Source organism: Dichomitus squalens (genome assembly GCF_000275845.1).
Source record: "Dichomitus squalens LYAD-421 SS1 unplaced genomic scaffold DICSQscaffold_12, whole genome shotgun sequence".
In the NCBI taxonomy this organism is placed as follows: Eukaryota; Fungi; Basidiomycota; class Agaricomycetes; order Polyporales; family Polyporaceae; genus Dichomitus; species Dichomitus squalens.
The window spans coordinates 187261-213998 of NW_006766894.1; the positions used below are offsets into that span (position 1 = coordinate 187261).

Sequence of the window (26738 nt, forward strand, 5' to 3'; positions counted from 1 at the left end):
CCTTTACTTACGCCCACTGATTGCTGTCGGTCTCTGCTGCAGTCGCTATATGCAGAGCAAACTTCGCGTACCTGATACTCAACAATCGCTCTGTTCCACGCACAGTCAGGGGATTATAGATGGGTCCAAGCCGTGCAAAGTTAATTGACATCCGCCCACGCCAATCGACCATGAGACGGGCCCTGCTGAAATTGCGTGACCCTAACGAAAAGGTTTCCCGCATACAGCCATATGTTCCGCTCTTGCCCTTGCTGACAGCCACTGTGCACTGCAGAGGTTACTACAAGATAACATCGAGAATTTTCTCGAGACATGCATTCCCAGAAGGGATGGCTCTTTGAGAGATCAGGTGAGGTACTTCTGTAGCTACATCGGCCTTATACTTCTGTGTTAACAACTCGCCCCGTATGTTACGATCTATGATGGAATCAGGACACCTCGAGGAAGGTGATGCGAGTCCTCGATACCCACACTGGTCGCTTCGTTTGGATCGATCCAGTCCAAGAGGAATATGCCATACTGTCGCACACTTGGGATCCGATTGGCGAACAGACATACAGCTCCGTCCGGGACCTGCAACTTTCCACGGAATCTACGCTCTTTCAGAACCAAGCCCTCTCCTCCAAGGTCATGCAGGCATGCGCCATCGCACGTAGAGATGGATTTCGCTACATCTGGATCGACTCCTGCTGTATCGACAAGACGAGCAGCTCCGAATTGTCGGAGGCGATCAATTCAATGTTCGACTGGTACCGTCGAGCTGCCCTTTGCTACGCGTTTCTCGCAGACGTTCCCAATCGATCAGACTCGGATGCGTTATCTCGCTTCGAGGGTAGCAGGTGGTTCAAGAGGGGATGGACGCTTCAGGAGCTCATCGCACCTAGATCCCTCGTCTTCTTGTCCGCCGACTGGGAGGTTTTCGGCACGAAGACCACGCTGATCGCGACTGTAGCGAAGGTGACGGGCGTCGAGGAAGGAGTCTTGAGACATCAGAAGGCGCTCAGTTCAGTCCCGGTGGTGGTGCGGATGTCCTGGGCCGCCAATCGAGAGACGACGAGAGTGGAGGACAGAGCCTACTCGCTGTTCGGGATCTTCAACATCCGCCTCAATGCGCTCTACGGAGAAGGGGAGAACGCGTTCATTCGCCTGCAGGAGGAGATCCTCGTGAGGATTCCCGATCAAACCATCTTCGCGTGGGGCTCCGGGGTGACCTCCCACCTGGGCCCATCACCGCTTCCACGGTCCCCTCTGTCCAGAATAACGCTCTATGAGAACGCGGGAACCAGACCGCGCTTCTTGCTCCCCCTCTCGCCGACGGATTTCGCAGAGTCTGGTCAGATCTACCCGATTCCACCCGGGCGCTGGAACGACTTCGGACTCAGTAACATCCCCATCCCCGAATTTACCACTTCACCCTACGGAATACGTACCCAGCTCCCACTGCTACCCATCGCCGTGTACTTTGGTAAAGCTCATTTCGATAACACCCTCTCTTCCAACAAGGCTTGGTACCTGGCGATCTTCGCTTGCGAACACTCCTCCTACAGGGGTAGGGTGTTGGCACGCGTTTGCTTCGCAAAACGGTCCCAGGACCCTCAGCATCCCAAGCTTCTGCAGCGCGGTTTCATCGTGTTGTCTGACCCTCCGAGGGACAACATCCGAGGGTGCTTTGATATGGTCACGTTGGACTGGACGCAGCTCCGAGACTGGCGCAGCGAGCTCCTCGTCCAGACTGTCTACATACCTTTCACGAACCCAGCGACGTCCCTACGGCGCGAACTCCCGCCTTCTCCCACAATCACTTCACCCTCATCGCTTGGAAAGCCCGCTCTCCGCATCATACTCGAAGACTGGTGCCGTGCAGCATTGGCCGCCCAAGGCTACGAGGACAAGCTGGACTTCCTCATCATCGGGCGGAAGGGGCGGAAGAGGGAGACGCTTGGGCTGCATTGTCTCCTCCTATCCAGGCACGACCTAGTGGTCAGACTCGAGTTTGAGTTCCAGTACCTACGGAACTCCACTGCACCCGGGCATAGTCTGCAAGTGACCGCATCGACCTTCTTGCCTACGGCCCCCCAAACGCTACCGATGAACCTCATCTCCGAATCCGATGATCGAGCGCTTACGCAATGGTATGGGGAGTCAGGCTTTCCCGACATCGAGCTCCAAACCCAGGCGGGGCGCCGGTTGACGCTGGTGCTCCATATTGCGGAGGTGCCACCGAAGGACGAGGACGTGGACGCGCATTGGTTCAAGTTACGAGTCGAGATCATAGAGGAGCATACCGAGAATTCCGCGCAGCTGAAGGAGAATGTAGACCAAGACGACTCGCCGCAGTGACGCCTCTGATATATGAGGGTTCCCGAAGTGTACGTTTCTTCTGTATGTCTGCACTCTTTGGCTGTCTGGCGACCATGGCAAGACAGAAGATACTCACAGGATATGATATCAGTATCGTTTGCTCATGTCGCCTAGAATCTGGTTGTTGATGACGACGCGTATGTTGTTCGACGCCATGGGGCTGGCTTCTTAAGAACGTACAGAACGCGAGATGTTCAATACGAAATCCCATCGCCTTGATCTGGTGCACTGCGGGACCTAGATCTTGAAGTCAGCGCTTTAAAAGCTACCCCTTTGTATTTATCGATACAAGATCATAATCAAATCAAATCAACGGGAACACACGCTGTGATCGTCGAAGGCATCATGAGCTCTCGGCGCGGGATAATAATGGGGGCCTGCACAAATTATCGGCCGTGAACAGAAATCGCTAACGCGAAGTCAGTCGCTTATCGACCCCTTAGCGGCTTTGAAGCCCTGAATCGACCAGCTGCAACCATCCACATATGTCGATTGTACAATTGATAAGTTCGTACACACCTTTATAACCCATCCCATGATATTCGATGCACGCGACAGGGACTATCCAGCGGAACACATCGAGCTCGACGGCGTATAATACATTGCAAGGAGAGGGAAAACACTGATACATTGGTCTGAGTAGTGAACAATTTAGCGACCATACCTGCAGAGCGCCATGTAAGTCTCGATAAGGGATTGATTGGTTGTTCAATACACACTTCTGCAACTCCCACTCTCGGTTGTCCAGGGGGCATACGTTACGCGTCTTGAGCCACCGCGAGATGCAATGGAAGTGGAATGCATGCTGCCGGATGCCCGTCAGCATACTGACAGATAGCAGCAATTGCGAAGTACGAGGAACAGAGCGCTTACGTTGCAGATACCCCAGGCGGCGTTACATTCCTCGGAAGTGGCGGAGACCTGGTTCGCCTGGCAATCGATGCCTAAACCGCCGTAACCAGTCAAAATGAGCAACACGCCTGGGATGAAGCTGAGACATACAGAGATCCATGATGTGATTCCTGCAGATTGCGCAGTTCTCGACGACAATGTCTAATAGGAAGTGCTCAATAAGCATCGCCAACACGCAGATAATCGCAATGCAGCTCACCCCATGCCCAAAGGGCCACGGCGTTCCACTGTTCGAGGCAATTGAAAGGTTCAGAAGAGTCTGAGAATAATGCACAATCCTCAGGTAAACGCACCTTCTTGACTTCAAAGCGCTTCTTGTCGCCCTTGGCGTCCTCCTTGGTCTTACCCTTGGGCTCAGCGGTAGTCGGAGGATCCACATCGACATCCATCGTGTCGGCCATGTTGGCTAAGTCGTAAAGTTCTAGAGGGGCAGCAAGAGAAAGATGGGAGAGTCACAGGTGCCGCGATGGAGGACGAGAGCAACCTGCAAGCTGCATAAACGCTCAGCCGCACCCAAGTACCGCTGTGTCACGTGTGACCTTCTGGTGACTGTGACGGTACTCCTTGCCAATGGCAAGTCGCGTAGGCTTGCAGTGATTTCGTCCACCTTCGTCCTCCAGTCTGCCTCGACAATTAGCCACATCTGACTCAGCGTTCTCTCAAGCATGATATATGTTGTATAATGGCTGAACAGAAGACGGAACTCACGAATCAGGAGCTCGGACAGCGATACTATGGACGATTAGATGCTGCTGTTCAGGGTCGGCATCCTCATTTTGCTTGACCGCAGCACTTGTTCTGATCACACCCATCGGGTAGACCTCGCTACAAAGCTTCAGAAGATAAAGGAAGGTGGCGCTACTTCAGAGACTGTCGAGGAGGCAACTGTTGATCTCTCGAGGCTGAGGAAGGACTTCACCGATGCGGTTCCGCATCTTCCCAGTTATGATCAGCGTAATATCGATCAAGTGAGTATCGAGAGTGTTCAATCTCGATATGAGTCTTCACTCACAAAATGCTGTCAGAAAATCAAAGCGATTGAGTCGGATATAGAACGTGTACGCGGTGCAGCGGTACCTAAAACGAAGTTCGCGTTCAAGCGGAAAGCAGCCAATAGTACGGCCTCCGCAGCGGTACCGCGACCACTTACACCTACAATACCAATACAACCCGGTAGCGCATCTGCAGATACACCGGCGACATCGGGGTTGTCGATTTCAGGCCATTCGCACAGATACCTGACACTGTCATCGGTCTCTTCTCCGTGGTCTTCAGCATCTGATCTGACGATATCCGACCTGGACCACTGCATCGTCAACTTGATACCCTCTGAGGCAAATCCAAACTATCCATCCGGACTGGCGTTCACCGCGCTGCATGTTAAGAACCTGTCAAACACGGTACTGGTGCTGCCGATAATCACTGGCAGTGCGCTCCTGCACGACATGAAAATTTGTGTAATTGCTCTAGGAAGCCGACAGGTATGTCCTTCTCTCTACAGATTGTTGTGCGTGGCACATATGATTGTAAGGGCACATTCTTTGATGAGAACGTGTGATAGGGACGTCGACTGTCACTTTGTGTCTTAATGTTCTGACATATCCCGTCAAACCGCCTATGATTTTGACAGGTTTCTCTGCGGCTCATTCACTCCGATTGGCTGCAAAATATGCGCAGAAAGCCCATAACACACCGTTTAGTAACTTGTCGGACATATTTTGGTTCTTCTCTCATTGTCCTTATGTCACAAATGTGTTTCGTTTCTGTAACAATATCCCGCTGACATCGCCAACAGTTCCGCATTCACGCTTCCTCTCAGGTCGACGTCTACATCACGGCATCCTCGAGCCCTATCATCGAGCACTGCTCTGCTATGCACTTCGCTGCATACCCAGCATCCCTGAAGCACTTCACGTTAACGCAAAGTTCGGTCCTAACAGATCCCACCCGCCAAGTGCGTCTTCTTTATCTATGTCGTATAGGCACCCGAACCTGGCCTCGTCTTTGACTTTATATGATTTCTGATCATCTTCTCGTTACTCAGGATGTCCAGAGCAATGAGAACCATCTAGCTGTACAGGACTTCTCCCACATCCGCGCTACTCCGTCACCCAACTGGTCTACACTCCCTCAGGAAGCCGCTATCCAGGATGGACAGTGGCCTCTGTCTCCGGTAGAGAACGTGGACGCGGTGTTGCAAAGATTGCTTCCATCGCGGTAGTACAGCCCTGTGTCCAACGACGTGGCCCTATGTGCCGGCATCGGATTCACGCGCAGAACACTCCTATCCCTAATGGGAGACGACATGCCACGACGTAACTACGATGGCACCATGAGCAATTCTGAAACAAGGAGCGATCGATACGTACAAATTCAATTAATCACCTATACACCTCGCACCTGCCTTATGATTTCGCTGCCCTTCCCTGGACATATATTTCTCAGCTTCTACTTCACGTGGTGCGCACGGCGCATGCACGACGATCTGAGTGTCGGCGTACGTTGATTCTGTTGGGGGTTCAAAGCAGTCGAAATTGAGATGATCGCTCGATTCTTTCAAGCCCGCACCATGTACCTTCCCATGCAAGTGCTTCGCCGTTGATTGAGTATTTGGAAGCGTCTCGTTTCACGTGTGGTTTGCATCCCGATCAATTTTTAGTCGTCGAAGCTGGCATGGTTGCCATGTCCTCCTATTTTGTGCAATGTCCTCCCATCCTGCGCGCAGGCGCAAACGGCGTGGGCACCGCCCCTATGAGAACTTGCTTGCTAGGCACGCCTCCCGAACATGGATGTGAGAGAAATGACGGAACACCGCCCCCGCAAAGCGATCACCATTTCATCAGACTCCTCTGCGTATGCCGCCTCGTCTGGCCGCGGTTGGGCGCACAAGTTACAACAGCGACCATGTAGACGCGGAATCCGTCACGGCACCCTTGTACAGCCCTTCCGTAATACCAGTTTCGGGTATAAGCCGAAGCGTTCGCTATTCTCTCTCGCGCTAACGTGGGTCCGGAACATCCATCTCTTGAACGTTGTGCGTTGCCCACAGAAGAACTTCCCTTATTATATCCTCGGCCGGATACGACTCACGAGCTCAAGGCTGCGGAGGATCCCTTTGTTCTACCACCTCCTTGTCCCTGTCCTGAGAAACGAGTCTATATTCCTCTGAAGGCCCCAGTGCCCCTCTGCTTGCACGCTCGCATCGACTGCGATCGCATACCGACCACAGCCAGTCTCTACATCGTTTCCGACGCGGCCAGAGGCCGTCTAGTACTAACTGCTCCGTCCATACTGCTCATATAACCCACGCACAACCATCGTTTGCTGAATCGACGCCATGGCCGGCATCGACGACTGCATTGGGGCATTCGCCGCTTTATGCACCTGCTGCTGTGAGTGGCTTCAGTCGCACTTCTGGTCGTACTCCGGGCGCGCGAGCTGACAGCAGCGCACGGCGCACGCGACCACAGGCGTGGCCTGTTCCCAAACCGACGAGCTGTGGTGTTTCTTGAGTACGTCCCTCTTCCTCTTTGCCCACCCCCCCCCTTCTGCTCCCATCTGCACACTACACATACCCCTGCCGTCGTTTACGACATCCGTCAACGCACCGACTCCCCTCCCCAGTGAACGCCGACGAGGCGGGCCACGCCGACCCCTGATGTGACACTAACGCCGATCACGCGTGCGCGCAGACACCGGTGCCCCCGGCGGGTGCTGCCCCCGCTCCCGCACGTGCTGCTCCTGCAGGCGGCGGCACATGTCCGACGACGACTTCGAGCGCACCGTCGAGCAGCTCTACGCGCCCGGCCCCGGCCCCAAGCCGTGCGACGCCGGGGCCCCCAACGCGCCGCACGTCATCGGGCTCCAGCCGACGCGCTCCGGCAGCGGGGAGGGCAGGGTGACGACGACGCAGCCGGCCCCGCGCCCGTCGATGGAGGCGCGCACGCGGCGCTCGATTTCACGCTCGCCGCGGGCGGAGGGCGGCGCCGGGGAGCCGGAGCCGGAGCCGGAGCTGGAGGAGGACAGGGAGCGCGCGATACTCGACGCGCGCAAGGGCGCCAAGGCGCGCACGCGCGACTGGATCGCCCAGCAGTCCGCGCACGCTCCGAAGCCGGACGTCGACGCGCGCGGGGACCGGCAGCACCAGCGCGGCCCGTCTGAACCCGCCCTGCGCGAGCAGCCGTCGCTCTCGAGGGAGGGCTCGCACCGCGCGCACCAGTCCGAGGGTGACGCGCGGCTGCAGCTGCAGCTGCAGCGGCCGGCGGAGGCGCACGCGGGGCCGCAGGGGAGGAGCGGGCGGTCGCCTGAGCCGCATCTCAACTTGCAGCCGGACCCCAGTACGCACGCGCGCGGGGATGGAGGGAGCATCGGGAGGATGTCTTCGAGGAGGAGCCGGGCCAGCGGAGATGGGGGAGGGGCGAGGGTGCCGCCGCGAGCGGAGATACCTGCCGCGCTGCGACCCGGGCGACCGCAGAGCTCTGTGCCGACTCAAATACCCTTCGATCTCGGGCCTGCACCGGCGCTGGGACCTGGGCAGGGGCTGTCGTAGGTCGACGGGCCCTCATTGGGACCTAGTGCGCCCGGAAGAGGGGTCGGGAGTGCGGAAGATGTGTAGTGGGTTCCTGCCGAAGGAGAAGCGCTTCACCAAGATCAACGACGGACGACGGCATCCGGGGTGCTTGAAGCAGCCCACGACACGGACTTTAGGATAGACTGCATATCGTGTTCAAGGACCATCTCTTTGCATGTAACTAGGCATATACAGGTGCATCGTGCTTTCTTGTTTGCATATCGCGTATTCGTATGCGGCATGCTGTGTTCAAGACAAAGACACATCTAACCGTCATTGAGCTACACTCTGAGCTTAAGACACTAGGAAAACACGTACCATCAAAGTTAAGTGGCACGGAAGAGAACAATTGCACCCGAAATATGGACGTCTTGAACGTTGTATGCACATATCCGCCACATCACCTTTGCCCCTGCCCATGCTCCTGCTTCACTCGCGCCTCGAGAACCTCGAGAAGTCTCGCCGCAAGACCTTCAGTCAGCTGCAGGACGCCGTCCGACGTACACAGCCGGTACGCGGGCATGGGCTGGTACGTCTCCGCGAGGATCTGCAAGTGCACGCGTGAGCGTGAAGCAATGACGTACTGCGGCAGCAAGCTGAAGGCTAACCTCTCCGTCTTCCACGCGCACGGACGCGATGATGTCGTCCGGGTCGCCGACGCGCTGGAGGGCAGGGACGTTGCGGCCGTCTGCACGCAGCGCTCCGTGAGCACCATTGCAAATTTATCTGCCGAGAGAGAGGGCGGGAGAGGGAGAGAGAGAGGGAGGACAAAACGCACCATGGATGTGCATCCAGCCCGCGTGCGTCTGCGTCGCGCCGGCCTTCTGCACCTCGTCCACGCCGTCGCGCAGCGCGGACTGTATCGCTTCGTGCAGGACCGCGAGGAAGCGTTCTGTGCGCACGACGTGCGAGCGATGCGCGCGGAGAGGGGATGGGTGGCGTGTGTGGGTGGCTGGGTGAGTACGCGCTGCCCGAGTGCGTGACGGAGGTTGGCTGGCTGCTACGCACCGTTCTCCACGAAGTCGTTCAGGCCCGCACCCTCTCCTTCGCCACTCGCGGGCAGCCATCCGATGACTGAGGACGAGAGGATGGACGGGGGAGGCGTCGGCAGGAAGGAGAGCGCGAAGACGGGGTATTCGGACGAGAGCTGCGTGGGGGGCGTGAACAGGTGGTAGTGCAGGTCCGGCCGGTCGGGATCTGCGAAGGACTGCGCTACCGAGGGGTTGCTCGCGCGCGGAGCGGATGCAGAGATGTGTCTTGTTGAGCTGGGACGAGATGGGACAGGCGGTCGGTGCGAGTGTGAGTGTGATGGGCGGGAGGCTCGAGTCTGAGGGAAACGGAGGGCCGTCGTAAGGCTGGCTGCTGTCTGGACGGCTGCACGGGCGAGTGTGCTGCCTGGGGCGGGGTGCGCGACGTGTTTTGCAAGCCTGGAGAGGAGAATCGTGCGAGAGGCCATGAGGGTATGCATGGTAGAGGGTCCAGTTCAGACACTACTGGGCGGACGAGCGCAAGTGATTAATGTGGGTGAGGCGCCAGTCCTACCATGACGTAGCACAGCAGCCCGCGGCCAGAGAACTCAATGACCCGTAAGTACTATCACACGGACATGTTTAGTGCGGCTAAATTCGTCGTTTATACCAAACGTTGTTGTATTTGGAATCAACGCTCCGTAGACAAAGTCGTGCGCGTCGCAATGCAAGAACACGATCCAGAGACTGTGGAGCAAAGGCGTGACCTCGGACTATACTACGCGTCACGACGTCTGGATATAGCCGGTGGCCGATTGAGGTAGCATCCCGCTGTTTTGCAAGCTATGGGATATACACACGCGGTCGACGCTCCTCCGACTCATGAGAAGTTCAAGCAAACCTCTACCTGACATATTTCAGAACGAAGCCTTCGATGACGGCGCGAAAGTGCGATACGCGCGCAAACAGCTGCAAAGAAGGGGGTGCTAGAACGCTTCAGCGTGTGTGGAGCTCGGGACATTCACCGGGTCTCGCAGCGGACAAGGTAATGTGCTCTAGGAAACTTCGGAGGCAGGAGATCAGAACAGCTGGATGAAGGGGGTCCTCGATACAAGAATAAGGTATAGTATGCCGATACACAATCTCCATTCTTGAGGGCACGGCGGGACGAGTTCGCGTGTGTCGTTGGACCGGGTCAAATGGATAAAGATTCAAAGCGACGCAAAGCCCGATCTGCCGATATGATACATATTGTCCACGAAACTGTATGGGGTGTGCGTACTCAAGCTTGACGGACGGACACAAGTCAGTGAAAGCGAACCAAAGCGAATTCGACGAGGCGATGGCATGGGTATATCGTATGCTAGGAGGCCGCGGTAACAGGCGCCGCGTCCGGCTTGTCCGACATGGCAGCCTGCGGCGCCGGCTGGTCCTTCACGGGGTCGCCGTTCTGCGCCTGGAAGTCGTCCTCGTCGAAGGCCTTGTTGCAGCAGGCGCCGCAGCACCCCGCTTGCGTGTTACTGTTCGACCCCGAGCCCGACCGGTCTGATCAGACGAGACGAGTCGTGAAAAAAAAGTCTGGTGAGGGTCGTTCCGACATGAGACGGAGACTCTCGAGTCGGCGTACTGAAGAAGCAGAAGGTCTGCAGAGCCTCTGTGCACTGGATGCCTGCAGGAGCGGTATTTTCAGCACGAGCGCATTATGGGGGGGATGGCGGGACGCTTACAGAATATGGCGCAGCACCCGTCCAATACACCGACACCGGCAGAGTCACCCATCGAGGGCTGATTTCAGGGATCGTCGAGAGAGGACTGGGGGATGAGGTCTCTGCAGGGTCGGGCTATTTGAGAGCCGGCAGACCTCTCGAAACCAGTCCGGCGATGACGGGAGACAGGGAAGGGAGGATAAGGTTCAAAGGACGTCCTCGGCGGTGACAGAGGCGCAGGAACAGCCAACGACGCGGGGAAGTACTTAGGGCCAGTTCGGATACCGGGTTCTGAGCCAGAATCCAGGTTCCGCCGGATTCCCAGCCAAAGTCTCCGTCCGAGCGCTACTGTGACTGATGAGTGACTAACCGAGTGACAGCTGTAGGTGACCAGCAGTCACGGATGCACGCCGGGGACTACGGTGCAAGTTGTCCACTTGCTTTTGGCCTCTATGTATGGCTATACAGCACTTATACGTATATAAATGTACCCTGCTACAAGGAAAAGAGGACCGTGTCCTGATTCGACTAAGTATGTATCGGAGACAGGTGCTTGTATGGCTGGGCTGAACCTGTTATTTGACTTGGTGAAGAGGTACCAAGGGTGTTATCTGTGCATATTCCTCAAGATATGACTTCAAAGAGACGGCACTAACATCATGAAGCTCTCATACGCCCCCGATAACCCACTTCTAAAGCTGACGAGAGATAGAGGACTCAAGCGCCGTGACTACCCGATATAGTAGGGTGACAGCAGACGCCCCTACTGGCGGCATGGAAGATGCGGTGCAGAATCCGGCGGAACCTGGATTCTGGCTCAGAACCCGGTATTGGCCCTTAGGATTCGAGTGTGACTTTGGAAGGAACTTTAACCGCCTGCGTGACGATCAGAGCCTCGAAGCTGTGTCTAGTGTTGCCGCCAAGCCGGGCCGGCTTGTCCAGCTAGCTCAGCTTGCCAACTAGACGCCCAGCTTGTTACAAGAAGCCAAGCTAAGCCGAAACGCCTAGAAACGAGCTGATCGTCAGCTCGTTTTCAAGCCAGCTCTCGGGCTAGCTCCATTTATGATGTCATACTTACCAAAGCTGGTATCTCGTAGGACCGGGAGGTCCCGGCGGGACAGCCGCGACTTCAATCACTTCGAGATGCTTGGCTGCCATAGTATGGCCTGGTATTTCCTGGATGGATGTGTTGACCCCTCATGAGTCACGCGTTGAGCACAGCGGCCATCCTCATAATAGTAATGGCAGCAGTCACCTTCAGCACGAAACAGCCCGGGAATGTGCGCTACAATGCTGCTGACGAGTGAGATTATAGACTCTCGTGTATCCTGCTTTTTGTCTTAATGGCTTTAGCAGCCGTGTTCAAACTACATTACATATGCAGTCTTCAAGTTAATCCAGCTTGGACACTGAGCTGTTGAATAATGTGTCGCCCTATTTAAGCGAGCAGATAAGCTGACAGGTTCACACTGGATTACTGGAGTTCACTATTTCTGACATGCATACTCAGCCATTCCGTTGTGGCCTTCAGACATGTTTCGGCGGCTCACACCTGTTCAGGGAGATATATTGAACTCATGCACACGTGGTGTTATGTTCTGTGCATGTATACCATGTTGTTACTACGCTAGGAACGATGATGCTCAGTTCGCTGTCGGCGCATGCAACGTCTTGCCATATCTGGAATGTGAGCTTGCAAGTCAAGCCGTGGCTGGGGCCTGGCCAGGGAGTTGGCGTCCAGCTGGCCGGATCTCGGCTTAGCTTGCTCCGGCTTGGTGATCCAGCGCGATCCAGCTCGTCAGCTTGGCTTAGCTTAGCTGGCTTGGCGGCAACACTAGCTGTGTCGTTACAGGAGGACTCGTACTGCCCAACGCGTTCGAACCCCGCTCGTCGTCGGTGTCGATGACGCGATACCTGGTTCATATGTACTTACGCACAAGACAAGCGAAGAGCATGAAGAGGGCAGCCGCCGCATGAGACCGATGCTGGAGCTGTGTGGCATTGCAGCCCTAGATCGGCATGCCGTACTACTGGATGTTTGAGCGACGTCGACCTCCGACCCATGAGCTCATAGACAATATCAGTGACGGTTCCATCGCCTCCGACAAGCTTTCTGGCGTCCTCAGGTACTCAGGGAGCAACAGGCATACAGTGACGTCAGACGCCAGTCAGAACATGAGCTTGTGTCGCACTCTCTTCACCCTCGGACTTTTGGAAATGGATCGAGATCGAAAGTTGCGTCTTGGAGAGGTATAAGAGCAAGACGGGGCAATATTTAGTCCACCCGCCCTCTTCTTCGCCTATCTCACCGCGTCATGCAATTCACGACAATTCCCGTATGTACCGTGAACGGGAGCGAAGGCTGTCAGCGGGAGGTGCCTGAGCCCCGGTGGAAGTTCAGGACGACTTCCAGCAACTGAAGAGCTAATAACCGACGTCCTGCGTACTGACATAACGTCTTATTCGTGACACAACGTGCACGCAACGAGGCCATATCTAAGCCGCTCGACCTCGCCGCGCTCAGTTCGACTGTCTCGGTAGGCAGCACGACGTGAAGACGTAAAGGTGCGTCGCTAGCAGCTTTCCGTTCAACATCGTCTTCAGGGCAGGCTTGCACGCGCTCGCGTATCTGCATGTGACCGCGCTCAACACACGCCCTTCCAAGACGCCCACACCGACCACGCGTCAGTGTTGTTACGGGTCAAGTCAAAGTCATGACCCTTTGGTCAAGTCATGACGGGATCGGTCAAGTCAAGCGGTCATGACCGATGGTCACCGGTCAGCACGTGATGTGTTCGCTGTACCCCGAGCAGCTTGCCGCGCGGGGCTGGTTCGGCACCGTATAGCACGCTATAGCGCGTTGTTGGTCTATGTAACCTTGCAATTCAATATCGTACTTCGCTATATCCTCATATGATCTGGATTTCAATCGTCTACGCTGCACAACCAAAAGGCTGACAGGAAGGATGTATCAGAATCTCCCGTGCTGTCAGCCATTGCCACCAGGGCCCTGCAGCCCTTGCCCCTCCTTCAGGCATTTCAATTCCTCACCCAGAGGCCCTCATTCTCGTCCTTCTCTTTTGATACATCTCCAATGTCTCTGTTATTGTGGTGTTAGAGAATCCAGCTGCATTATGGAACATAGAAGAAGAATTTGGAGCACGAGGTTCTGCACTGTGACGAGGCAGCTATCCCTTGGGTCACAGTATGCTATGTGTCAGGCTTGCAGAGAGTTCACATACCCTGGAGAACCTCTTCACGAAGTTTGCTCCTGGCCTGTCAGGTCTTGTATTCCGAACACACAGTCTGTTTAACCCTGCAATGCTCACGTGCATCAAGTTACTCTTCATTGCAGTACATAGAGTTACTCTAGCTCAGTCATATGGTGATCATAGACCATACTCAGTGCAATAGGAAACTCATACATATCTTCGATAGACTTGCTACTACGTGAAGTTACAAATTCCCGGTCTGATCATGCTTATTAGTAGACTCGCGGCTCGCCTTGCCACCGCGTTCTGCAATCACGTGCTGACCTTTGACCATTCGGTCATGACCGATGACCCGTGCCGTCAACGGTCATGACTCGGGGTCATGACGGGGTCATAACAACACTGCCACGCGTTGTATGTGTGCGTTTTCTCATTTTCAATTCATCCGCAATCTAACCGCGACTACAAGCGGGAACTACAGGATATATCAGTGACCGTGGCTACGTGGTGGACTCGAACATCAGCAACAGCAGCGCCTGTCCTCTCCGCGTCGTCTCTGAAATTCCTCCTCCGTCCTCCATTGTTCCCCCCGTCCATAAATCAGTCTCCGGACGCCCGTCGGTGGGATATCTGGACGACAGCTACGTTTTCTGCAAGATCTCAAGGATTCCGACTGGATATGCTCTGAACTGCTTCCTCAAGAATGTCAAGTTATTCCGGTTCCTCGACTGGGGAGCCAAGGTCCCCTCTCTTTGGGACGGCTACCTACTCCACCTTATCTCCAACTCAAACGCCATATTCAACATCAAGATACACGTACTCCGAACGATCAGGTCCGTTGATTTCGATTACGACCAGCATACCTAGACACTAACGTTGCTCATGATCGTGTTACAGTAACTCCCACTGGATCTCGTACGGGAAGCGAGCTGTCATCCCCACGTCAGATGCGCAGAATTATCGTCTCCCCTTCTCCCTCTTCAAGACATGCATACTCGGATGATTACTCCGACGAAAACTCGATCGACGACATCCAGGAAGTAGAGGCTGCCCTCAGTATGGTTGACGACGAGATCGCCAACACCGAAGATGCACTGACGGAATGGTCCCAATCTCGTGGGGGCTCTTCAGTCGGTGCCTCGGATTACTCTTCCCAGACTGGTTTCACCGGACAGTACAGCGGCGCCTCGTCCGTGACGCCATCGAGCTACGTCTCGGAAGGCTTTCGCCCTATGACAGATGCCCTTCTCGACCGCGAGCGTAGGGTCCTCAGCACCATCTCAGAGCACACGGAAGAGCGCTCTAGACCGACATCCTTCGCGCAGTCCGGAAGTGGAGGCAGTAGGCCCACCTCCATGTACGCCACCATACCCGCGACGGAGCACAGGAGGTCAGTCAACCTCGAAGGAGGTATGGCATCTCCCGTGCCGTTTCACAGCAGGTCTGCCACAGACCCTAGTGGCTCTCATTCGCCCGCCCCCGGTGCGACCGGACGGGTGTTGAATGTCCCTGGACGCCGTGCTGGTGAGCTCATTGCGTTCTTTGAAGAAAAGCGGGCGGAGACCGGGTCTCCTCGCCTCCTCGGTCACACTCGTACGCTCTCTGCGCCTATGGGACCTCGCTCGCCCGCCCCCCGTTCTCCTGCACCGCGCTCGCCTAGCCCCTACACTACTACGATGAGCCAGTCGCTGTCTACGTTCCCCTACACCGGTGGTTCGACGACTTACGGGTACGGCACTACAACTGGATACGGGAGCTCCACCTACGGTTATAGCTCTCGCCCCTCCTCCCCGACGAAGAGCAGCAGGGCAGGCTCTTCGGTCTCGTCTTCTGGGCCTATCACGACGATGTCGTCTGTTCTGTCTCCCCCGTCCCGGGGCACACCTCTCACGTCGGAGTCGCGGTTCACCCCGACCAGCAACACGTTCACCCAGACCCGCACTACGACAGACACCTACACCCGCACGGGCTCCGGCGGCAGTGCTGCGTCGGGCTCGGTCACGGGCACAGGCTCGTACTCGAACACGTTCACCGGCTTTACCTCTACAGCGACGCCCACCGCTTCGTCGCTGCGCCGACCACAGACGTCTCCACGCTCCCCACTCACCTCTGTGCGCAACATCGTCGCGGCATGGAAGGAGCGCACTCCGTCCCTCGGCAAATCTGTCCGTTCCGCTGCGACGTCGCCTTCCCCCACGCAGGGGGGCGAGGGCCTCTTCAGCTTGCGCAGGCGTGCCGAGCGCGGCGCGGCGCGTCTTCGCGACCATGCGCTGGGCGGTGTCGACGAGCACGGCAGGCCGATTGGGGGTGGAGCGGGGGGAGAGAGCGTCGTCGACGCGGGCTTGAGCACAAGCGGCGACGCGACGCTGAGCACGAGCGGGATGCTGCCCGCGACGTTCGACATCGAGGAGCTGGGACAGTACGCGAGCGCGGGCGGCACGCAGGAGGTGAGTTGCCGTTTGGGGGTTTTGCCCCTGCATCTTATCTTATCTGCGCCTTCGCCGCAACTTGACTTTCGCGTCCGCGTTCGCCTTCACGTCCTATTTCCTGCGTGTTTTCCGTTTCGATGATGCTTGTAAGAGCGTTTCTGACCCGTTCTGCGATGTTTGCAGCCGCTGAGGATCGGGCTGTTGTGGTACCTCAACGTCCATGCGCCGCCGCCGTACCGCTGGCAACGATGCCAGGCACTCCTGTACCCGCACATGCTCCTCCTCTCGTGGATCGCCCCGGGCGGAGGGAGGGGGATCGTCACCCTGGACCTGCTGAATTGCATCGAGGTGCGCTCGGTGCCGTCCCCGATGCACCCCACCGCGCAGGATGATGTCGGGACGATTGCTGCGCGGATACAGAGCGAGCAGGCTGCCGCCGGGGGCAGCGGGGCAGCGGGGGAAGTGGTGCTGGGGGAAATGGGTCTGATGGAGACGCTGTGCCCGTTCCAGCTGCTGTACTCTGATGGGATCGAGAGGCTCGGGGCGGAGAGCGCGAGGGAGAGGGTGAGATGGGTCAGCGCGATCTGGTACGTCTTCGGGATCCCTGTCTTTTCTGGTTGCGCCCCTGATGTGCCGCGTTGCGACGTATGTACAGGGAAGTGCTCGATCGCGCGGTGTCGATTCCGGATCGCTCGAGTACCCGCTCGCCGACTGGCTCGATCCGCACCATCAGGTCTATGACCAGCACGACGAGTTCGCATTCCTCCGGGACGGGCTCCGCGTCCACCGTCTACGTCCCTCCGCTGGACGAGCTTTCCGACATTCAATCGCTCTCGAGCTCCAGCGGCGTCACCCGTCGTCCATCACTCGCCTCCGCCCACCACACCCGTGCCACGGATGATGGCGCGGTGTCCTCGCAGGGCTACTTGTACCCGGGCGACCCACGCGTCATCGCGCCCAGCCGCAGCTCCTCTATCCGCCGTACGAGCTCGATGACCGACCTTGACGAGGAGTTCGCGTCCGCGCTCCGGCGCGCGCGCGAGAGCCGGCCCGGCCTCGGGTTCGGCCTGGGCCTCGCTGGCGGCATCCACGTCGGGGACGGTTCCCCCGTCACTATCTCCAGCGGGCCGCGGCTCGGGGGCCAGGTGTACATGTCCCCGCCGCCGTCCGCGCGAGGCGGCTCGGATCGGAAGAGCCGCTCGTCCGGGTCGGAGGTGTCCAGCGCGCTGTCGGACGACCACTTCTTCGCGGCGCGCTCGCAGACGCCTTCGACGTCGAGCTTCTACTCGTCGTCGTCGTTCACGCACAGGCTGACGGACACGACGGACACGAGGACGACTACGACTACGGCTGACTCGCGGACTGTGACCGCCGGGACGGGGACGGGGACGTTCACTGCGACGTCGACGTCGGGCCTCGTTACTGACGAGTCGGTCGAGCTTGCGTCTGGGTCCGGGACGGCCATCGTCACTTCTTCGTTGTCGTACCGCGGCACGGACTCTGCGTCGCTCCTGGGAGATTCACACACGGGCTCGAGCCACCTCCGCTCGCCGACCTCGCCCTCGCGCACCGGCCTGACGCGGTCTGGCGGAGTACGCCGCCGGACGCCCCGCGGGTCCCGCTCGCACACGAACTCGCACGGCTCGAGCTCGGAGAGCACGGACAAGGAGAACACGTACTCGGGCACGTACGACTACAGCCTGAGCACGCTCGAGAGCTACTCGCGCACGGGGACGACCCCGACGGTGTCCATGTCGCGGTCGCGCAGCCGGTCTGTCACGCCGACGCCTTCGTCCTCGTCGTTCACACGCTCGACGGAGGAGGAGCCGTACCACAGGCGCCGCTTCACGGAGCCGGAGACGGACTACTACACGGCGCCGTCGCCGGGCTCGCCCTCGACGGCATCGTTCGTGAGCTTGTCGACGATCCCGTCTGAGTACGAGACCGCGATCGTGTGCGACACGGAGTACGAGACTGCGCCGCGGTGTCCGTCGGACGTCGAGACGGAGTTCGTGACGGCGCCGGTGTGCACGACCCCGGCGCCGACGGAGTACGTCACTGCGGAGGCGTGCGCATCGGACGTGGAGACGGAGTTCGAGACGGCGGACTGCAAGTGCAAGGTGCGGGAGAGCGACGAGGTCAGCATGCAGACGCCTTCGGAGATCCCGACGATCCCCTCCGCTGTGCCGTCCCCGGTGCCGTCTCCTGTTCGCTCGCGCGAGCCCTCGCCCGATATAGAGCTGCTGCCGACGCCGACACCGACGCCGAGGGAGTTGGAGCTAGACGCTGCGGACGTCCCTCTGCCGCCGTCGGACTACGTTCCTAGCGAGCCGTCTGAGCCTTCGGAGCGGGCGCCCTCGCCGACGACTCTTACGCCCACGTCTCCGACCGAGCCGTCGTTGGACTTTACGCCGTCGTCCCCTGAGCATAGTGAGATCCCGACGCCCTCTTCGATCGAGCTCAGTACGGAGTCAATCGAGGAGACGTCTATCCCGGGGCCTTCGCCCATCCCTCCTCTTTCAGACATTGGGCCGACTCTCACGCTGTCCACGATCACGAGCCCGACGGAATCCTCGGTTTCGCCTACGCCCACCAGCCAGGTCACGCCCTCGGTACCGTCGACGGTGTCGCTCCCGATTTCGCTCACGCCCTCGAGCCCTGCGCTCCCCGAGTCCTCGTGGGGCGTCGAGACCGACGACTCGTACGAGTCTTCCCTCCTTCGCGCGTCGCCGTCCATGGCATCACAGGCGATCCCTGAGCTCCCCGACAACTCGTTCGAGACGTCTGGGCTCCGTCCGAGCAGTGTCCCGGAGACGACGGACTCCTCGTTGTTGGCGCCGACCATCTCGGACGTCAGCCCGTCGTCGCCGAGCGTCGTGCCCTCGACGCCGTCCTCCATCTCCGTTACACCCATCACCGACCTGAGTCCGCTGTCGGCCCCGACGGAGCCGTCGACGCCGTCCCCGGAGACCACGCCGACGCCGTCGACGCTCTCGCTCCTGCCGAGCCAGTACTCGCCTTTGCGCGTCCCGAGGGAGTTTGTGCCCCCGGAGGTGACGCTGACGCGCTCGGCGTCGATGCTTTCGACGGTGTCGTCTGTGTCGATGAGCTCGTCGAGGATGGCGCCGTCGGAGTTTGAGCTGGACGTGAGGACGGAGCCGTCGTTGTTGGGTACGCCGTATACGGAGGCGAGGAGGTTGCCGTCGAGGCCGCCGTCGGTGAGTTATTCGCTAACCTCTTTGGGTGTGGTGTAGCTGATGGGATGGATGCAGGAGGCCCCGTTGTATATCCCGCTCCCGCCCTCTCCTATGCCGCCTACGCCAGAGGGTTCGATGCGGCTCAGCATGACAACTCCTCGTGGGGATACGCCCTCCATCAAGTCGGTTCTTGAGACGGTCCAGTCGGATGCGCCGAGCAGTATACTCACGCACGATGTCAACCGTCTGCTGCAGTACCTAAATGACATCAACGAAGCGAGAGGAGCAGAGAACCGGGAGATGGCGGAGAACATTCAAGACATCAAGGGAACGCTTGAGGACCTAGGAGCTCTCCTGCGCGAGCGGACGCTCCCCGAGCAAGCTCCTCCAGTGCCGTACAAGGATGTATCTGTGGGTCGCAGCGTCGTCTCAGACGCCAGTGCGGGGAAGCCCAGGACGGCACCTCCGCCGAGCGCGAGGCAGGAACCCAGAGTTATGCGTGCCATCTCGCTCTCGCCGCCCCCCAGTCGCCGCGAGCGGTCGCCAGACACGCTTTCGGAGACGATGTCGTTCCTGTCGTCGCATCACTCTGACGACTTCAGCTTGATGGAGTCCGAGTCTTACCCGATGGAGATCCCCCCTTCGCCGTCTTGGCCATCGTCCTCACCCATCTCGTCTCCTGAAGGCTCGACGTCGTCGTCGCCGACTTCTGCTCCTCCTTCGTCCATCACGCCGTCGGAGCAACTCTCGGACATCGGTTTGCGCCACCTCGCTGTGCCTCGTAGAGGGCGCGCCGCGGCTCTCAGTCCCAGTCCGACTCCGCCTCCTCTGTCGTCGTCTCCTTCGCCATCTACCGTCTCCAGTGCTACCGCCCGTCCTACTCCGCCAGTATCCCTTGCTGGAGTGCGCGACGACTTAGCAGGCATCCGGCAGCAGATCGCGAACATGTTGGACGCTCAGAACGCTGTGAACCGGGGTCTGGAAGAGTTACGTGACCGCCCCGTGCAGATGCCCGTGCCTGCACCTGCAGATCATTGGGATGAGTTCTCGGAGCGCTTACGTGTCATCGAAGAGGGGCTCTTGCGGCTCCTCGACCGCGGTCGTGCTGCCCCCCCTCCAAGAGTTGATGAAGAAGCGTCGTCCGTCAGCGACGGTTTGCAAGGGATCCTCCGAGGAATTCTGGCCGAGGAGGATGCGGCTAGCCAAGCACCCCCCACGATTATTGCGCCGATTCCGCGCCAACCGGGTCGGTCATTCGACGAAGAGCTGTTGGATATTATCGCGTCTGGCCCGCCACCGCCTTCGCAACCAGTTCAAGCCCCTCCTCCTCTCATTCCACTGATATACAGACCGGCTCCGAGAGCGCGTCCGCGTAGTACGAGTCCCGTCTTCGAGTCGGACTTGCCGCCGCGCCCGGGCACGTTCCCCATCACACGTCCCCCTCCGCCTCGTGAGACTACTCGTCCTAGACGTCCCGCTCGCCCACCGAGGGTAGCTCCGCAGCAGGGCCGGGTTGGTCCTGCGCCTTCAGAGACGGAGAGCCAGTCAGAGGTTCCTACGACGATGGCGGATACTGCTGCATATCCAGGTATGGGTCGGCGACCCGAGACTGGCCCCGATATTGACTTTGAGCGCGAAGTTCAACGCCGCCGTCGAGAGAGGCATGGAGGAGATGGAGTTTTCGACGCTCAGACGGTAAGTAGATGCTACAGGATTGGGCTGATCCGTACTGAACGCCGCGTTGACTTTGTAATATGTTAAAGGGACTGCCTCTTCGGCCTCCGACCGCGCCAGCCGGACCGGTAGATGAAGGGCTCCCGCAGGAATCTTGGTACCAATCTCCGCAACAACCCGAAGGAGACCAGCCGGCTCAAGCCCCCGTGCCCCCACCTGGGACGACGTTCCCTCAGATGCCGCAATTCGTTCCTGTTGCACCCGGTCCGGTCAGTATCTAACGGGACTATGTGTCGCTGTCGGTCGTTGACTGAGGTTTCTAGACTGTCGTGCAACTGCCATCGACGTTCAACGACATTCTCGGGCTCTTGCGAGTAAGGACTAGATTGATAGCTGTCTCGAGGATCCCCGCTCACAATTCAATTGACAGGACAATCGTCAAGGACAGCTCGCCGGTCTCGAACAACAAAGTGAAATAATCACATATCTGCGCGGTCTGAACCAATGGCTGGAGCGAGATGTGCACGATCGCCACGCTGAGATCCAGGGTGTATCGGCGCGTTTGGAACAAACTCGCGATGAGGTGATGCCTTTGTTGAACCAGATTGCCCAGGCTATGCGGAGGGAAGGCGAGTGATACCCTCCTGAATGATATGTGTTTATTTGCTCACGACCTAGCTCAACAGCTGCTCCTGGAGGAGTATATCCACCACCGGGGGTTCCATTGACCGGGATGCCTGGCATGGGAATGCAACCCCCTCCTGGTAACATCGTCATTCCTCCGCAAGTTATACCCCCTCCGCCTCAGGGTTTTGTACCCTTTGCTGAGCCAGTACGACCTGCACGGTTCCCATCGGAGCAAACACCGTCTCCCGACACTGTAGTAATCCCTCCTCGCTTCCCACAACCAGGAGTATATGATGCACCCGTTATCCCCCCTGGCCCCTACTACACTGGTCCTCCTCAACAGCAGTATCAGGCCCCGCCTGTTCAGATGACATATTCTCCCGGATCCGATGTCATTCCGCCCCGACCTACGCCATCCGAGAGCACCACTCCGTCTTCACAAGGAAGCCCGGGAACTGACGTTATGGTTATACCGCCGCCTCAAGGAGGGATTGATTACGGCGATGGGCCTCAATATCCTCCTCAGCAGATCACCGTTGTCCCTCCTCCTGGGGGTCTCCAGCCTCCTCCTCAAGGTCCTACCGTAATCCAAGTATCCACTGACCGGCCGTCGTCTCCCTCTGGCTCTTCCGATCATCGTCCGAGCGTTGTATATGAGCAGCAGCCCTCACCATCTCAGACAGAACAAATGCGGCCTGAGCATGCGCCAGCGGATGCTGGGAGACCGGAATCGCCACACCAGAGTCCGTCACCGGTGCGCATCCCTGTTCATGAGCATCCCTCAGAGGCTGGGCCGCATACGACCAATGTCGTGGTCCAACAGCCACAACAGCAGCCTCAGCAGCAACTGCCCTCATCGCCGCGTCCTGCCAGCCCGTCTGCCCGACCGGCGGAAATGTCGCCTCAGATTCCCATCATCATACAGCCGCCAGCGCAAGTCTATGGCCCGGGACCTGGTATGCCGATGGGCCCTGGAATGCCAGTACCTGTGCCCGGGATGGCGCTTGGAATGCCGGTGACTGGGATGCCTCCAGGCATGCCAACGACAGGCCAAATTCCTGAAGTAATACATCACTATCATTCACCACCACGGACTCATTCACCAACCTCCTCTGTGACCCAAGTTGACCCCGGTGTGACCGTCGTCCATGTACCTACTCGTACGCACTCCACGTCCACACGGCGGACGCGTCGTACCCACCCATCGCACTCTCCTCCGTCGGGGACTTACGTAGTTCAACCATCGGTAACTAGTCCTCCGCCGCAAGGCCATACCATCGTTCTGCCGCCGGCACAAGCGGCTCAAGTCCCACTGCCACTTGGTGGCAGGTCCGACTTTACTCGACCTCCATCGCCCATAACGGTCCATCTATCTCATCACGGATCTCCCCCTCCTACTGCAGGGCCCGGAGCGATCATTGAAGTACACCGATCTCGGTCTCGTACTCCCGAAGGCCGGCGTTCACGTCGTTCACCGTCGCCTCGCTATGATGACCCCCGTGATACACATCGTCGGCCCTACTCTCCTCGCTATGAAGATCGGTACTACCGCCCGCATCGCACTCGTTCCGGACGATCTATCTCTCCCCGCTATGATGATTCGCGCTACCGCCCGCGTCACACTCGTTCTGGACGATCTATCTCTCCCCGTGACGACTACGGTAGATATAGTCGCGACCCTAGGGATCGTGATCGCCCTCACTACCGGCCCCGCTCTCCACGAGATGATCGTGATGACCCTCGCTACCGGCCCCGCTCGCCCCGCGACGATTCAGACAGGCAACGGCGTTCTTCCCGCGGATATCGTCCACGCTCTCCTCGTGACGAGGACAGATACCGAGAACGTTCTCCCCGCGATGGGGACAGATACCGAGAACATTCTCCCCGCGACGAGGACAGGCATGGTGCCCGTTCGCCTCGTCGTGATGATCGCAGACATGGACGCTCGCCTCCACCCCGTCTCCGTTCACGCTCTCCTCCGCCTCATGAAGATGAAGACCAGCCTGAAGGTCGACGTTCTCACGTTACTCCAACACGTGTACGGACTGGGACGGCTAGGGTGCCAACCATGCTGGAATACGAACATCATGAGAGGTCTCCAAGCCCACGAAGGTCACTTTCGGAGCACGAGGGATATGCCCCTACGATCAGTAAGCTTACTTCCGTTACAGTTGTCACCGCTTCATTGAACGAGAAATTCTAGCACCGCCTTCACAACCTGCTCACGTTCGTATGTCGCCAAGTCGTAAGTGGTGCTCCTCTGCTTGTTACGAAGGAAGCTCATGTCGTGATGCGAACAGATCCACCAATCTCGGAAGTAGATAATGAGGAGGGCAGGCCGATACCTGCTCCTCACACACGTACTCACGAGCCGTCCGCTGTTGAAAGCCTTCACAGGCAACTCATGCATGGGCCGGAGGACACTATTCCAGTCTTACCATCTCACGCTGGCACTGCCGTCGGTGTACCACTCGCACCAGGACATACACCAACCGGACGTCGTGTTGTGTCGGGTCAAACTCGTACTCCAAGCGTCATGCAATACCCGGAAATGGAAGAGGACCAGGGTACTTTGCAAGGCTCACCGCCTCCCAGGGTGGTCCCCGTGCCTTCCGGAGAACCCGTTCCCATTCCGCACGAAGTTCCGCCCACGACTCCTTCTGCCTTCCCAGTCGGTCCTTCTGCAGTACCCATGACCCCTTCTGTGGCACCTATGGCCCCTTCGGCAGCGCCCATGGCTCCTTCGGCAGTACCGCCAGTCATGACTACCTACCCGCCGCCCGTTACGGTGGTTCAACCGCCCGGGCCAGTAGGGTTGGCATATTCTGGGCCAAGTGACGTTGCGGCCGCAGACGCGGAACGAGAACGCCAGGAGCGCTTCACCGAGTTGGCTGATATCATGGATCGCACTCTCTTGGATTTGCAAGATGGGGAAGAGAAGCGCGAGCAGAACTATCGCGCAAACGAGGAGGAGCGCGAGAAGATGTTCACCGAGGCCGAGCGCAGACGTGACATGGAGGCTCAGCAGCGTCGCGAAGCTGTTTGGAAGGAGCTTGAGGATCGTCTAGCGGCGCTACCCCCTGCAGTCTCCGGTGCTTCACCGGTGCCTCCGCCTGGCGAACCTCCTGCCGGCGATGTTCCTGTATCTGAGCCAGGAGCGTCACCGACAACCCTCACCCCCGCTCCCGCATTGGCCGATGACGCGGCTTCTATCGTGGACTCTATGCGTGCGGCTGCTGAGCGACATGCCCAGGACATTCACGAAGTGGTGCGTCTTGAACGGGAGGCGGCGCAAGCGGAGCGTGAACGCGCCCAAGAGCTCGACAGAGCGGAACGTGACCGCATGCACGAAGAGTACCAAGCGCACATCCGGGCGCTCGAGTCGGAGCTCTCCGCTGTGCGCAAGGAGCTCGAGGACGAGAAGATGGCGCGCGCGACGGAGGAAGCGGAGCGGCATGAGCGGGAGCGCGCGGAAATGCTCGAGCAGAACGACATGATGCGCAATCAGCTGGGCGACCTCACAAACCTCGTCACCGAGCAGCGGGACGAGATCGCGAGGAAGCGCGAGCTGGCGGACCAGCGCTGGGAGACGAAGCAGGCGCGCTGGGAGCAGAAGGACGAGGAGGACTCGCACACGCGCAACATGCTCGAGACGATCTTAGCGAACCAAGCAGCGATGATGAACTCACATGCTACTGCGAAGGATGAACTCTTGGCTGAGATGAGAGATAGTGCGTGTGCTCTCCCTGATTTCTGAGCTGAAGCATGACTGACCGTAAGTTTGCAGACCAACGTCAGGCTCTTGATGCTATTGAGCAACAGCGGATCGCGTATGAGGGAACCATTCGCGAGATGGCGGAAGGTGGGCTCCCCTGTGCGAAGCTCTGAATGCCCTCCTGATCACCCTCTTTAGCATGGCGCGCGGACTGCGAGCGACACAAGAACGAGACCATCGAGGCCGTCAAGGCGACCGCGAACGAACAAATTCCCTACAATGTCCAGGGCTACCTCGACGAATTTAGCCGTTCTTTGGCAACCGAGGTCCGCATGCTCCTCAGTGAAGTCGGCAAGCTACGTGAGGACAAGAGGAACCTCGAGTAGTAAGTTCAAGGACCGCCTTTGATTACTACAGTATCTTGACTATCTGTATCATAGCCAAATCGGTGAGCTACTCAAGTTCAAGGCGAAGTATGGTCCTGGGGGAGAATTCGATCCATCGTGGTACGTCGAGTTTGCACGAGTAGTGCTCTGGTATCGCTAACATGATGATCAGGAAACCTGCTATGGTTTGTGTGCCTACGGACGCCGCTCCGCAGCCCGAGCCGGCTCCACCAGAACCCGAGCCAGAGGTTCCTCAGCAAGCTCCGAGTGCGTGGCGAACGCTTCCCACTCGCGGGTCAAGGCGGAGGAGGACACAGCAACCTGCGCCACAGCCACCTCCCGAGCCCCAGCCTGCTCCTACGACGCAATCTTGGGCGACGTGGCAACGTGAGTGCACTCCGATCTTGACTTTGAAGAGGCCATGTACTGACTCATTTGTCGAACAGCGGACCCTGCGTTCCGACCATCCCCTCCCATCCAACCAGTCGAGCATCTCCTTGCGCCGCCGCAGGGCAGTCCAGGACTGTTTGGCCCCCGCTCTCCTCGCGACTCTGTTATTGGCCGGTGATGAACATTGGAGAGATCATCATGGAACTCTCTGTCATACGCTACGACTTAGTCGTACTTGCTTCACGACATCATGCTGCTATCATCTACTTTTGCTTTCCATACCATGTTTACCCATTTACCATGTTGTTACCCCTCACATCTGCACTCATGTACGATAGACTTTATGTGCTTCTACGATAATGATGACTTGCAATTGGATGCACTGCTCAGGAATGTGTGCACATCAGGGTCTGGTGGCGTTACGTCGCCATCAGAACGCGTCCAGATATGGTATGTTAGACGCGGCGGGGGAGGTCGAGCGGCCAACGTTGGATAGTACCTCACAGGTCACTCTTCTCCGCTGGCCTCGCTGGCTTTGCTCATCCCCCACCTTCTTCTACGACAATACGAGCTTGGCACGCGAGGGATTGT

General features: G+C 58.3%; 8 protein-coding genes across 8 annotated transcripts; 5 read left to right on the forward strand and 3 right to left on the reverse strand.

Annotated features, from left to right (window-relative positions):
* Positions 1 to 42: 42 nt before the first annotated feature.
* DICSQDRAFT_136247 (HET-domain-containing protein) lies at positions 43 to 2674 on the forward strand. Its single transcript, XM_007365358.1, has 3 exons — positions 43 to 212; positions 275 to 349; positions 433 to 2674. Exons 1-3 carry the CDS (start codon positions 120 to 122, stop codon positions 2338 to 2340), a joined length of 2076 nt encoding a protein of 691 aa, XP_007365420.1. The 5' UTR covers positions 43 to 119; the 3' UTR covers positions 2341 to 2674.
* Positions 2675 to 2929: 255 nt separating this feature from the next.
* On the reverse strand, positions 2930 to 3707 carry DICSQDRAFT_136248 (uncharacterized protein). Its single transcript, XM_007365359.1, has 6 exons — positions 3567 to 3707; positions 3473 to 3500; positions 3364 to 3414; positions 3235 to 3305; positions 3081 to 3166; positions 2930 to 3025 (listed from the first exon to the last, which is right to left on the reverse strand). The coding sequence occupies exons 1-6, from the start codon at positions 3672 to 3674 to the stop codon at positions 3013 to 3015; spliced, it is 357 nt and encodes a 118-aa protein (XP_007365421.1). The 5' UTR covers positions 3675 to 3707; the 3' UTR covers positions 2930 to 3012.
* Positions 3708 to 3889: 182 nt separating this feature from the next.
* Positions 3890 to 5669, forward strand: DICSQDRAFT_85780 (uncharacterized protein). Its single transcript, XM_007365360.1, has 5 exons — positions 3890 to 4034; positions 4093 to 4241; positions 4299 to 4754; positions 5069 to 5227; positions 5318 to 5669. The coding sequence occupies exons 1-5, from the start codon at positions 3956 to 3958 to the stop codon at positions 5492 to 5494; spliced, it is 1020 nt and encodes a 339-aa protein (XP_007365422.1). The 5' UTR covers positions 3890 to 3955; the 3' UTR covers positions 5495 to 5669.
* A 941-nt stretch (positions 5670 to 6610) lies between these two features.
* Positions 6611 to 7822, forward strand: DICSQDRAFT_126846 (uncharacterized protein; the record flags this gene model as incomplete). The annotated part of the gene is made up of 2 exons (XM_007365361.1): positions 6611 to 6665; positions 6966 to 7822. The coding sequence occupies 2 exons, from the start codon at positions 6611 to 6613 to the stop codon at positions 7820 to 7822; spliced, it is 912 nt and encodes a 303-aa protein (XP_007365423.1).
* Positions 7823 to 8243: 421 nt separating this feature from the next.
* On the reverse strand, positions 8244 to 9311 carry DICSQDRAFT_146879 (uncharacterized protein; the record flags this gene model as incomplete). The annotated part of the gene is made up of 5 exons (XM_007365362.1): positions 8244 to 8390; positions 8452 to 8531; positions 8613 to 8735; positions 8852 to 9050; positions 9258 to 9311. 5 exons carry the CDS (start codon positions 9309 to 9311, stop codon positions 8244 to 8246), a joined length of 603 nt encoding a protein of 200 aa, XP_007365424.1.
* A 487-nt stretch (positions 9312 to 9798) lies between these two features.
* On the reverse strand, positions 9799 to 10776 carry DICSQDRAFT_136250 (uncharacterized protein). Its single transcript, XM_007365363.1, has 3 exons — positions 10539 to 10776; positions 10439 to 10480; positions 9799 to 10356 (listed from the first exon to the last, which is right to left on the reverse strand). The coding sequence occupies exons 1-3, from the start codon at positions 10588 to 10590 to the stop codon at positions 10175 to 10177; spliced, it is 276 nt and encodes a 91-aa protein (XP_007365425.1). The 5' UTR covers positions 10591 to 10776; the 3' UTR covers positions 9799 to 10174.
* Positions 10777 to 14676: 3900 nt separating this feature from the next.
* DICSQDRAFT_13280 (uncharacterized protein) lies at positions 14677 to 15750 on the forward strand (the record flags this gene model as incomplete). Its single annotated transcript, XM_007365364.1, has 2 exons — positions 14677 to 15070; positions 15125 to 15750. Coding segments are annotated over 2 exons (1020 nt in total), but the record flags the coding sequence as incomplete, so codon positions are not given.
* A 6012-nt stretch (positions 15751 to 21762) lies between these two features.
* On the forward strand, positions 21763 to 26325 carry DICSQDRAFT_169744 (uncharacterized protein; the record flags this gene model as incomplete). The annotated part of the gene is made up of 8 exons (XM_007365365.1): positions 21763 to 22671; positions 23060 to 23694; positions 24252 to 25387; positions 25444 to 25518; positions 25570 to 25756; positions 25812 to 25877; positions 25930 to 26144; positions 26204 to 26325. The coding sequence occupies 8 exons, from the start codon at positions 21763 to 21765 to the stop codon at positions 26323 to 26325; spliced, it is 3345 nt and encodes a 1114-aa protein (XP_007365427.1).
* Positions 26326 to 26738: the final 413 nt, after the last annotated feature.